Here is a 13,136-nt window from a genome sequence, read left to right on the forward strand (position 1 = left end):
CTGTTAAAAGAGGAGAAACTATTCCTAGAACAATAACGAGTTGACAATTGTTGAGTACTTGTTCCTTCTTAAGGATTCGGTTCTAAATGCTTCCTGTGAGTTACTTCTTATAAACCTGTCAACATCACCATGAGGCAAACACTCTTACAGATAAGGCAACCAAGCACAGAGAGCCTAAGAACCTTATCCAAGGTCACACAGCTAGTATATGACAGAGCAGGGACATGAACCCAAACACTGAATCCATTCAGTTTACTTCCTCAACACAGGGTTAGGAGCAAGGTGGGGCAGAGAAAGAAGCAATGTCCAGGTGTGGGGGTTCCTTATGGCCTACCCATTATATCACCCCGTTAGAGCTATGCAAGTTTGGCTTATGTAACCAAAGGAGGATCTGTACTTTCTTTCTGCATTTTCCTCACAACTGTTATTTCTCCAGGGATGTTTAGAAACAGTGAAAAAAGAATGGAACAATATAAGTGGCCTGTGGCTGTAGGGAAACGTGACCTGTTTCATTACTTTTCAGCCAACTGGGATTTTTGGTTACAAGTGAAGGTTATTTGATTTAGTTTTCACTTTTAAAATGAGTGGATTTTTTTTTTTTCTGTTGCATTTTAGTATCTTCCTCTTTACAGTGACCTCTCACTGGGAAATCTTCCTTATAAAATCCAGCTCTTAAGTGCTATTCTCTAGTTTCTTGATCTCTCTGCCTCTGATTCTTCTCATTTTCAAGTTGTTGGTTTTTTTTTTTTTTTTGTTTTTTTTTTTTTCAAATTAACATGTCCATCTGACGTAGTATTTCTGTCTCCCCAGCGGCCGTAGGGGTGACCAGGCAGAAATCAAAGGAACTAAGTCGCAAACAAAGTCAACAGCTAGAGCTCTTGGAAAGTGAACTCCGGAAGGAGATCCGAGATGGTAGGCTCCAAAATTTTATTTGTAGAAACACAAGGCTATTTTACTCTTATTTTAATTTTCACCCTTAAATGGAGATGGCCACAGTATCGGGAACTGTTTGTATAATAGAAGACAACTAAACAGCAGGGCCTGGGTCTGGCTTTGTGTTTTATTTTAGCTCTTCTCTGCAGCCAACCAAGTAATTATCTATTGTTTCTTCTTTAATGAAAACCAAGGTCATACTCCGTGTTAGACAAAACAGCAGAAGATCTTATCCATTGTTTGTGGAGTTAAAATATTGCTCTTGGGATTCTGTTTTGCAGGCTTTGCTGAGCTGCAGATGGATAAATTGGATGTGGTTGATAGTTTTGGAACTGTTCCCTTCCTTGACTACAAACATTTTGCTCTGAGAACTTTCTTCCCTGAGGTAAAGAAGCATTGATCATATTCCTAAGGTTGAGTCTTGAATAATAATGAAGGTGTTTGCTTCCAAGGCAGCTGCAGATAATACACTTGGTTCAAAATCCTGGCTTAAGTTGGAGCAGAGCAGGAAGGCAGATAATTATTAATTGCATTGATTAGGGTATAAAGCAGTGATGAGTCACTGGTGATTACTCTTTGTCCAGTAACAAAAACCTAGTAGGGCTGGAAGTTCAAAGTGATGATTTTTGCTTTATTTTACTACCAGTTTAGCACTGAATTTGTAGCAGGAAGTAAGCTAATTCATTTAGAAATCAATAAATTGTGGGCTGGCCAATTTGTTGTGTTTATCTGCCTGACTTACATTGCAGCTACTAGATTATTCACTATTACTTCTCAATTGGAAGTGAGGAGTACTGCTCTCAGGCAAAGGGAGGAAAGCAGACATGTATGGAATTTGCATTGATAACAGGCATTTTTAGCTTCTCTTGGTCAGTTTTTCTTCATCTGATCAGTTTATATTGTCCTCATTTAGTAGAAACAGCCACACAAATGATTAATTGTTGTACAACTCTGAGGAGTAGTCTACTTAGCCTTTTGGGTTTTTGGTCTCACCTCTGTTCAGACACCTCCATTTCCTCACCCACTCACTCAGCCTTCTTCATTTACCCTCCCAAGACTTTGGCGAGGTCCTCACTCATCCTCTGTATCATCACCTCCACATCTGGATGCTCCAGTTCCGCCATCTTGCTTTTATTTTCCAGTCCTGAAACTGGTGGACCACAGAGACCCAACCTCTGGAACTCATCAACACCGATTCACATATTTAAGTCTAGACTTCTGAGCAATCTCTCCAGGTCAAAGGAGAGTCTGTATCACCTTACCAGAAGTTTGTCAGTTACATTTGGCTAGAAGCCTAGAATTCAGAAACCCAGACACATGCAGTAAGCAGTTTTCACCTTCTCCATAATTCTAGAAGCGGACACCATGATGTGCGGATGCTGTGTCTGGAGGATGGGATACCTCCATAAAACACCCACATGTTTTTAGAGCCAACCCTTAGTACTGTAAATCAAGAAGGCTGTAAATAAGACTTCAGTTTTTTGTACTTGTATTTTTTTAACTTATCCTCTAAGATCACTGGGCATCAAGATTTGCCATTTGCTGCCCCATCCACTTCTATGGCAGCACTGTGATTAGGCAAGGGAGTTCAAGTCCCTGAATCAGGATGACTTCGCAGGGCCTCAGCAAAGGTTGCATCTCGAGTCTGATTTCCCAGCAATCTGAGATCCCCATTAAGAATTTAATAGCAATAAAATAACAGAGATTTCGACCATCAACCTGAGTACTGTGTGGGCTTTTACAGTTAATGATTGCCCTTGAGTGCTGAATAGAGTAATCTGTGGCCTGAAAAAGAAAAAAAAAAAAAAAACTTCCTATCTGCTAAATTCAGTAATCAGGAGCAAGACAGAGTGACCAGTGTAAAGGAACACTGTTACAAGTTGAGTGTCTCAAAAAGAAAAAAGAAAAAGGAAAAAAAAAAAAATCCCAGGAACAGTACTGCATTGCTTTGGAGAAGAGAAATAGTTGAAAGGGACCAAACTGATTTAACTTGAAATTATGTGTAATCTTGAAAGACACCTGGGAAAGCCATAAAAATTGAAGCCAGAAGGATCATTAAAAGAGAGGACAAGGGAGAAACGAGCATTAATTTGTCACAACCGTATCAAGAAAACCTGAGTCAAAATTGAATTTATAATAATTAAGAAAGGAGAAAGAGAACAGGGAAACATTATATTAGGACAACGCCACTTGAAGTGCACCCCAGGCTGCAGATAAGTCCTCATATTAATTAGGCACTTTGCTGATTGATCAGGAGCCAAATCCTCTAGGCCTGGAGCTTGGATGTTGAAGGGACTTGACTGATTGACACCTACAGACAGCAGCAGGCAGAACCCATGGAAATTAGGTGCCAAAGAGGCCACGGCTCACCTGCCCCCTGGTTCTTTGCCCTGCCTGTTCATTTTGACTTTGATTGCCTTGCTTCTCATTATATTAACTCTTCTTTGTTTTGCTGAAAATAGGGGAAGAAATAGGGTAAGCAGAAGCTCTAAGCTCCCAGAGAAGGGAAATCCCAATGGAAGGAGGAAGACCTAGAATGCAGCCAGCCGGGGGACATTTCCCTGTCTAAGGTCAAGAGTCCCCCTGATTAGCCTGGCACAATGGCTCATGCCTGTAATCTTAGCAGCTCAGGAGGCTGAGGCAGGAGGATCAAGAATTTAAAGCCAGCCTCAGCAACTTAGCAAGGCCCTAAGCAACTTAGCAAGACCCTGTCTCTAAATAAAAAATAAAAAGGGCTGGGGACATGGCTCAGTGGTTAAAAAAAAAGGTCAACCTATTTAAACCATCCAGCTATATGAAATTGTTTCAGCAGGACTATAGTAGGGACTAGAAAACAAAACCCAGGATCCGTTTGGGTTTTTTGTTTTGTTTTGTTTTTTCTTTTTTTCTGAGGAAAGTATGACCACAGAGAGAGAGGGGGGAAAAAAACCTGAATGTTTGAGTTTATGTTTCCATTCAAAGTGACACCCAGCATGCTTTTAAAATTTAATTATTAATTGCAATAAGATTTATGATACAGTTTTAAAAACTCAAATTTAAAAGTTCATGCTTAGGAGTCAGGTAGCATAGTACATAAAAATATTTTTCAAAACCAGTGGGATCATAGTGTCATGGCCTAGCTTGCCAAATTCGGGATTGCAGAGGACAAGGCTGGCTGATGTGGATCACTTACCAGGAACTAGATCGTTTCATTTTCACACTAAAAGCCAGTGAGTTGGGAGCCATGATGGTCGCCATTTTACATATGAGGGAACTCAGACACAGGGAGGTTCAATAACTTGTCCAAGTCACGCAACCAGTACGTTGATAAAACCAGGACTGGGCCTCAGGTAGTTCGGCTCCAGAAGCTACGCTCTTAACACCCCTCCTACCCTCCAGTGACATTGTGTACCAACACAGCAGATGCTACGTAGCTTAGACTTGTGGCAACTTACTAGCATAATTTAGTTTGTATCCTTGGAAGGTAAATGGCTTGAGGAGTGGTCTGACGTTTGCATGATCTTCAGACACCACTTCTTTAACTTTCCAGTCCATTCTTTTAAAATGGGAGAGGATACCTTCATCCACCAACAATGGGACTGAGGTGCAATGACAGTTATTCTTCTTAGAGGCTTTCGGATTCTTTGGTGTTTCTTGAGAGCTGAATAATTATTTATTATGTATTGGAGGATATGCAGCAAGCAGGGGCTCTTCAGATTAGCAAATAGTGTCTCTGCTTTATTAAAACGGACTTGGGTATTATAACAAAAATACACTATTCATTTCCTTTGGCTGTTATGAATAATAACAGTGTCTCCTTCCTCTCAGTCAGGTGGCTTCACACACATCTTCACCGAAGATATGCATGTAAGTCTCTAAGTTTTCATTTTTAGCCCAGTGACTGCCTGACTTTCATAGTGTTATCATCAACATTATCATCTCCATTATTATTGCTTTCGATTTTTATTGTGGGTTTTTTGGATCATGAATTCAATATTAAATAATTCATTGTCTTGGAAAACCCATTGTGGATCTACTTTCTAACTTTAAACTTTATAGTATATTATTACATTATGTTATATTATATTCTTTGTTATTGTTTTTTTTTCCAGAATAGAGATGCCAATGACAAGAATGAAAGTCTCACAGCTTTGGATGCCCTGATCTGTAATAAAAGTTTCCTGGTTACTGTCATCCATACCCTTGAAAAGCAGAAGAACTTCTCAGTGAAGGACAGGTATTCGTCAATTCTGTTCTATTTTGAAAGCCCTTAAGCAGAGATGATAAAACCCAAGCCCCTTATTTCACTTCCAAACTACTACCTGAACTTGGACCCATCCTCTTCCAGAGGCATTCCATGGGAATGCGAAGCAGCCAGGGTATCTGCATTCCCACTCACACCTCCCCAACACAAATTCTATTTTGAAGACACACATGCATATAACATGCCCCTGAAAAACAAATCCTCAATCAGAAAAGCAGAAGTATTATTTTTAATTAAAAAAAAAAAAAAAAACCTAAAAATTTGGGAAAGAGACTCACTTCTTGTTACCACTCTAGTTTAAGTGCTGAAAACACAGAAAATGTCCTGAAATTAACCACGGGGTGTGGTTTTATGACAAAAAGTTAGTAATGGTCAGAAGCTGCATATTAAAAAAGCAATTGAGAAGACAGCGCTCCCTTGCCCAGCAAGCATCTTTGGAAACCACCATCAGTGTCCAGTCAAGCCAGGGGCTAGTGGTTAACAGAAGCTCTATTTTTAAACAGGTGTCTGTTTGCCTCCTTCTTAACCATTGCTCTGCAAACCAAGCTGGTCTACCTGACCAGCATCCTGGAGGTGCTGACCAGGGACTTGATGGAACAGTCCAGTAACATGCAGCCCAAACTCATGCTAAGGCGCACAGAGTCTGTGGTTGAAAAACTTCTCACAAACTGGATGTCCGTCTGCCTTTCTGGTTTTCTTCGGGTAAGTGTTGTCTCCTCAGCAGTGTCAGAGGTAAGACAATAGGCAGTTATTTTTAGCAGACACTGATGTCTCTGCCAGAGTAAGTCCTGAATGCACCATAGTGTCAGCATTTAACCGTATTTAATCCTGGTCCATACCGGGAGGGGACACACAGGGAAATGAAAATCATTTTCTCTGTAACTGGCCTATCCAAGTGTGATTCCTTTAGGATTTTTCTCAGGTAAGACTTTCCAAGTGAGCCCACCTGCCCATCCTTAACATGAACACCCAGAGCCCTGCCTGCCCATTTAAGAAAATGTACTGGCACACACCTGTAATCCCAGCAGCTGGGGAGCCTGAGGCAGGAGGATTGCGAGTTCAAAGCCAGCCTCAGCAACGGCGAGACACTAAGCAACTCAGTAAAACTCTGTCTCTAAATTAAATACAAAATAGGCCTGGGAATGTGGCCCAGTGGTTGAGTGCCTCTGAGTTCAATTCCTGGTTACCTCCCCCCGCCCCAAAAAAAAAAAAACAAAAAAACAAGTATAGGGAAGAGGAACTAGTTCAGATATTGACAAAAACACTGTCTTCAGATCCTCGGAAACATTTTAAATACCATTACCTACCAATACGCCATAAGCTAATGACAACTGAGTCTTACCAGCCATTCCACGTTAAAGCAAGTTCCCAAAGAGCCTCTGCAGTTCACTTGCATGGAGTGATTGAATGACCATGGTTGCAATTTAATTGAATCTGAAATCTTTTCAAAAGACATTTTCCATAGATTCCACAGTTAGTAAAGTGGGCCCACGAGCCCACTGCTTGGTCCAAATCTAGACTTTACCACTTACTTGGTTGTGTAACCAGTAGAATTGGAAAAAAAAGAAGAATATTTTGGGACTGTTTTGAAGCATGGATGAGAAGATGTATGCAATTCCTTACCACTGAGCAAGCACTCCATACATGTTGGCCATTATTATTATAAAATATTAATATGAAAGTAAACGTATGCTCTTGAACTCAATCTTTGTTTGGCCCTCTGAGGCTCCCCCGCTACAGAAGGTTCTTATCCTTCTTTAATTTTACCAGTCATCCAGATTCCAGCAAAACTGCATAATTGTGTATTTGCAGCTAGTTTCGAAATCTAATTAAACTCTGAATAAGATACACTGCTATGCCACAGGTTTTAACAGTGCTACTTAAGTTTAGATCCAAAAGCAGCACTTTAAATAGACTGTGCTCAGTTTAATGTTTAATGCAATCTTAGAGTAGATGCACAATTTTTTTTAAATTTTTTACCAACTCCTTCCTCTCCCAAGGCAATGCCTGTTTATTAAGATTAATGAAATCTGCCTTCTTTTCTGTTTACTTGGTATAAATCATCATATGCTTTGGGGAGGTGTCGAGTGGTTATTTCTGGGGTGAATATTTTTTGCTTCCCACTGTCATTGTTTCAGCCCAAACTGCTGCTGATCAGAGGCAGTGAAACTTGCCCAGTTCCCTGGTCTTGGTCTTCAGAGGCCACCTCCTGCTCTCAGAGGCTCTGCTGAACCAGAGACGCGGGCTGGGCCCAGTAATCCCTGCTTTTCATAAGCGCCTCAGAGTAATCCTGTGCGCCCATGTTTGAGAACCCCTGAGGGAGCAGAAAGCCCTGGACGAGAGGGTCTTGCCAGAAGCAATGAGGCCAGCTGGGTGTCACTGGACGGGCTCTTTTTATCGGGGAGGGCATCCGTTTCCTCCCCACACCAAGAGGGGTGTGGTTGTTGGTTTTAAATTCCCTTCCAGCACCATCTTCTGGGATCTTGTGATGCACACTCTGAGCTCTCAAGGGCTGCTTTTGGGCCTGAAAAGGGTGAGGTATTCAGAAAATCTGGGCTCCCAGCCCAAGCGGCCCTTTGAGCAAAGCATTCTGGGTCAAGATTTCTCGGTGCTGATTCAAGAGTGCCGGGAGCACTCGGTGGCAAGTGGGCGGTTCAGCACCCTGGAGGAAGTGGCATCCAGCCAGTCGGCGATACTTTCGCTTTCAGTGGAATAATTCCTTCTGGGGGGGGCACTGCGGAGCCACCTCAACCAGGTACCCCCAGGGTGTGGGCCACCAATGGCCCTGGGCCTCCCACCCCATCCACAGATGTCCAGTGGGCCACACTAGCTCACAACTGCCAGGTAACTGCCCCTTCCAAGACGCCAAGGCCTGGTGGGGAAAACAATGACAACAATGGCCACTTATTGGAGGCTGCCGTTTATTGGCTGTACCAGGCATCACACAGAGAGCTTTGCTCACCTTTTCTCGTGTAATCCCTTCAACAGTCCTGTGAGGCAAGTGCCCTCCTGACCATGCTGCGTTTGGGCCACATGAGGCACACAGAAGAGGTCCCGCTGTTGGTGTGGGGCAGCATCAGAGTCTGGAGCTCTCAGCCACCTCACTGCGTGCTGAGAAGAGAGTCAGCCCTGGTCTGCTAGAGTGCCTAAGCCCAGCCCCTGCCGGAGGGGAGTCGGTCCCCAACAGGTGTGACTCACCTAGGCCTGTGTTCAGTGGTGACAGAGAAACCTCATGGCCCCGGGGTTCCCTAAATTGGTCAGAATTCCCCACCCCACCGCCTGAAAGTTTTAAAAACTATGGATGCTAGAACCTCCTCTCCAGAATTCCCAGTTGGACTGGTCTGCTCTGGGGCCCAGGGGGCCCGGGCATCTTTCTAAGAGCACCCCAAGAGATTCTGGGGATGACTAGCCAGGCTTAGAACCTTGAACGTGGGCAGCAGTGTAATCTCAGGTGTTGCTAACTCAGTCTGGTTACAGTCTGGAGAACCCTGACCAGAGGACCCTAGAGTTAGTAGCTGTCCCTTCACACAGTCCAGGAGACCTGGCCCCGATCCAGCCCCTGTGGGCATGCCTGGCCCCTGCACAGGGGTGCTCAGCCCCATCTCTGATCTGCTCTGGAGGAAGAGAGAAGTATGGCTCTGGGTTTGTGGTCAGGACATTACCCAAGCTGGTGGAGAGAAAGAACAGAGCGGTGAGTTTGCGAACCACCAAATAAAGGAAGTTTCTTGTGAGAGCTAAATATCACGTTCTGGTCCCAGTGGCCTCCCTACCTTGGGAATGTTTGGACATTCCACCTGTTTCCTGCACTGAAAAGCAACCCAGGGATGTATCAGTAGGGGAGAGAGAGGGCATGAAGGGAGTCCAGTGGAGGGCAGAACGTATATGTGGGGAGGAGGGCGGCAGAAGGGGCAAGAGGAAGCCCCAGCACTGGGAAGAGCGAATGTGCTTGCAGTAAGTGTATGGAGTTAGGGGTTGGATCCCAGGAGACTTCACAGAGCTCACAGGTAATTTACCTGTTCAAGAGAAAGTGTGTGAAAGTAGGTGGAATTGTTTGAAATCTGGACACCATGACTATAAAGCTTGATTTTGTAAATTGGTGCTTCCAGCCGTAGCCACGTGGCTGCTTTTTATCCTCTCAAAGGCACTTTGACTTCCTGGCCTCGGCCACAGTTCTTCCTCCCCCATGTATCTGCCGACTATCAGTGGATCATAGAAGGTTTATTATTTAGCAAATGCTCCATAGCTGACCCAGGGCTACATGCCTTGGGAGGATGTGGGGGAAGCAGAATACACAGCCTCCAGCTTGAGCCGCTCAGACTCCTTCCCAACAGATAGTGGCTACCAATTTGAGGCATTTTAGTAACAGCCTAGAGGAGGCAGCTCCCCATCCAGGAAAAAGTGTATGTGGCAGAAGTTTGGAAACAAAAGCCATCAGGACAGGGCTGAGTGTTTGGGCAAAGCCTTCGAGGAATGGAATTGGCTTGTGGTCCGGGGAAAGGAGTAACCCAGACTACCTCTGTGGCTCAGCACAAGCAAAGGTGCCTGGATGAGATTGTGAGGAGGTATCCTGGGACAGCCAGAGGCAGGCCTGGCACACCGGGAAGAGACAAGGCTGCAGACAGCTTAACTGAAGGTCACTTCCCTCATGAAAAACTGTTCACACCAAAAAACACCCTCCTTGGCAAATGTATCAATGTTCATATATTCATTCTTGTTCCCAAGGCTAATCATTGTGCATTTTTTAAAATGTCATTTATTTTTGGTTTGCTAAAAGCGATTAAATAAAAATGTAAACACAGGTTAATCTCAGCGTCTAGTAACTGTTCTTAGGCAGTAGCCCACTGATGAGCATTAGTCTACCATGTATAAGCTTAAACATGAGAAAACAGAATTACTGGGTGTGCTGTTGCAAATAGATGCACACATGCGCAAACGCACATGCGCAGGGGCGATGAGGCGGTTTCCTGGGTTTTGCTCCGGATCCCAAGTGAAGCAATATGTATTTTCTCGGGAGTTTCATGTTGATTGTTAGAAAACACTGCCTCCTGTCTCTTGTCGTACTGCCACAAATCGAAAGTTTAATTCTTTGGAAAGTACAGTGGCTTCTGCAGAAAACTAACTGTCGCTTTTGCATCTTTTCCAAGGAGACTGTTGGAGAACCGTTCTATTTGCTGGTGACTACTCTGAACCAGAAAATAAACAAGGGTCCTGTAGACGTAATCACTTGCAAGGCGCTGTACACCCTTAATGAAGACTGGCTGCTGTGGCAGGTTCCCGAATTCAGTACTGTGGTATGTTTGCCATTAAGCACCATATCCAGGCTGGCCCTGGCTGGCAGACGGGGTGCGGGTGGAGGCCGGTCACTTGAAAGGAACTGACGCCCTTCCTACTACTACTACAGGAGGCCTCATACGTTTTGTTAATTAAAAGCAGTAGTTGATAAACTATTAACACGTGTTCACATAATAGATTCTAATTACTGGGATTGGGTGAGAAAGCATTGTAATGATGCCTGGGGTACTCATCAATTTCCAAAGATTTTAATATCAGGATTGCTTATAGCTTTCAGCATCATCAAAGGAAATGCAAAGTACTCCCTATTCAGCACTTATAATTGCAATCAGAATTTCTCAAATGGCTCTGCTCCGGGAAGACAATGTGTGAAGATATATTTCAACCAAATTGAGGCCGTCTTATTTTAGAACGATAACACAAGACAAATTCCTCTGCGTTCCCCATGCAACATGACGCCCTTACTTTATTTTCATGGATTAGTTACAAATGTTTGGTGTCATGCACTTAATGTACTGTGATCTCATAGATATTTTTAGAGGCACGCTGTAAATCACTGCAGGAGGATGATTGCCTGGCTGCTGGAGGGTTTTGCCCGTTGGAGAACTTCCTTTTAACCCATTACCTCTCCACCCACCTGCTAGCCCTCCTACACAAAGAGAGACCAAACGGAGGCACATTCAAGACTTTCATACAGGGAGCCCCGTGTGGAAACTCTCCACATTGACTTAGGAATTTCTAAGCTATTCTGTTAATGTAGTTTTGGGGAAGAGATTACTGTGTTTTGGTTTGATCTTTGACTTTATGGAGACTTGGCTTCTTCACTATCTCCTTAGTGGAGAGGGAGGAAAAGATTATGTTGGGTTTTGGGCACTGCTTATAAGAAGCTGAGGCTCCTGTGGCTTCACTCTGGATGGAGTCCTACGCTGTCATCCTGGAAGAATTCACTCCCTAATTGGAGAAGGCACCACATTGCTGAGGACGGGTAATAGTTATGTGCTCTGGTGGGCAAATAGTCCATAGGTCAACTAGTCCCATTGCACCAGATGTAGCTCATTCCTCCATTAAAGATGGCACCCTGCTCCACCGCCATCAGAGAGGTGGGAAACTGAGTTAGACATTCACGATCTGCATCTGAGAGAGAGTGCAGTGGTTCTCAAACTTTACCATGCATCATGCTACCTAGAAAGCTTGTTAGCACCCCAGAGTCTCTGCTTCGTGGGTCTAGAATATGGCCTGGGAACCTGCATTTCTAATGAGCTACCTGACATTGCGATGCTGCTTGAGAACTAGTGGTATAGTGGTTAAGAGAGCATGGTCTCAGAAGCAGGCGGGTTTGAATCCTGCCACTGGCTAGCTGTGTGACACTGGGCAAGTCTCAAACCTCTCTGTGCCTCAGTCTCACCATGTGCAAAATGAACATGACAGTCATGACCCCTGCCCATCACATGGGACATTATGAGGATTAAGAAAGTCTTATCATATAAGGCGCTTAGAACATCACCAGGCACGTAAGTGCTATGTAGAACTTTATTCAGGTAAATCAGGTCTCATCCAACATGTCAGAAATGCAGATCCACATCTAGAAGTACCAGTGCCTGGGCCTTCTGTCAGGAGTGGGGATTGGGCCTAGGAATGAATATATTTTTAATCTCTTCAGATAATTTCAATGTGTCCAGTGTGGAGAATAAAAGACCAGCTTTGTACCAGGGCCTGGAGACTCTCCTTGATCCTGGTTTTGTCTGCAAACCCAGGTTCTTGGTCCCAACCTAGAAGATGTTCATGCTTTTACTTTGATACATTTTCAGAAGCTCCTAGGTTCTCTGCTGTAGCTTGGATATGGTTTGTTGCCACCAAACTCACATTGAAATGGAAATGTAAAGGTACTTCAAGCTGCCAGGGCCTTTAGAGCTAAGTAGGCTGTGGGCAGGGTGGATGTAGTCCCGAGGGAGTGGGTGGATACATGGGTGGCTTTCTAGGCTGCTTTCTCCTCCCCCTTGGTGAGCCGCCCTTGGCCCTCACCAGAAGCTGGGAGATGCTGGCGCCATGCTCTTGGACTTCCAGAACTGTAAGCTACATCAGCCTCTTCCCTTCATAAACCACCAAGCCTCCAGTGAGGCTGGTATTTTGTTATAACAACAGAAAACAGACTAAGAGGTTCCCCAAAGAGAAGAGAACTGTCTGTAAGTGAATGGAGGCTGGGGGAACCCAGCAGTATTTCAGTTTCATGAAAACATTGAACCCTGACAGGAAGGAGAGGGAAGGAGGGGGGAAGTGGGGGAAGTTGCCTGAAGCAACTTTTGAGGTTTGAGTCCTTTTTAATGCTTTACATCTGAATGCTTTTTCTGCCTTTCATTTTGAAACATTATTTATTTCACAGTCAATTAAGACCATGTGTTTCTGATTTGTTAGCACTCAACTCATCAAAACGTTACTTGATGTTGAAGAAATTCATGTTGACTCTTGAAAAAAAATTTTTTTTCCTCACAGCCCCTGGGGAAAAGGCGAATGGAAAATTAAATCTACATTTCTTCCTTTTCAAATTCGGATTTGCGGGTGGATAGACTTGAGACTGGGAAAGGGGGTGGGCCACTTGTTTCTAGGGGCCTTGCCTTTAAGAATGGTTTTTAAATGTCTTTTATTGGACCTGTCCCAAGCTCTCTTTCAT

At 44.0% G+C, this 13,136-nt stretch overlaps 1 protein-coding gene across 2 annotated transcripts in view; it reads left to right on the forward strand.

Moving 5' to 3' along the window:
- The window catches only part of PLXNC1 (plexin C1), a 140,719-nt gene that overhangs the window by 92,583 nt on the left and 35,000 nt on the right, over positions 1 to 13,136 (forward strand). For both annotated transcript variants that reach the window (XM_079142819.1, XM_079142820.1), the window contains exons 16-21: positions 811 to 912; positions 1,215 to 1,318; positions 4,741 to 4,779; positions 5,025 to 5,149; positions 5,680 to 5,878; positions 10,321 to 10,467. In XM_079142819.1, the coding sequence (XP_078998945.1) occupies positions 811 to 912; positions 1,215 to 1,318; positions 4,741 to 4,779; positions 5,025 to 5,149; positions 5,680 to 5,878; positions 10,321 to 10,467 (716 nt within the window). The remainder of the gene's footprint in view (positions 1 to 810; positions 913 to 1,214; positions 1,319 to 4,740; positions 4,780 to 5,024; positions 5,150 to 5,679; positions 5,879 to 10,320; positions 10,468 to 13,136) is intronic.

Source organism: Sciurus vulgaris (assembly GCF_902686455.1).
Source record: "Sciurus vulgaris genome assembly, chromosome: 5".
In the NCBI taxonomy this organism is placed as follows: Eukaryota; Metazoa; Chordata; class Mammalia; order Rodentia; family Sciuridae; genus Sciurus; species Sciurus vulgaris.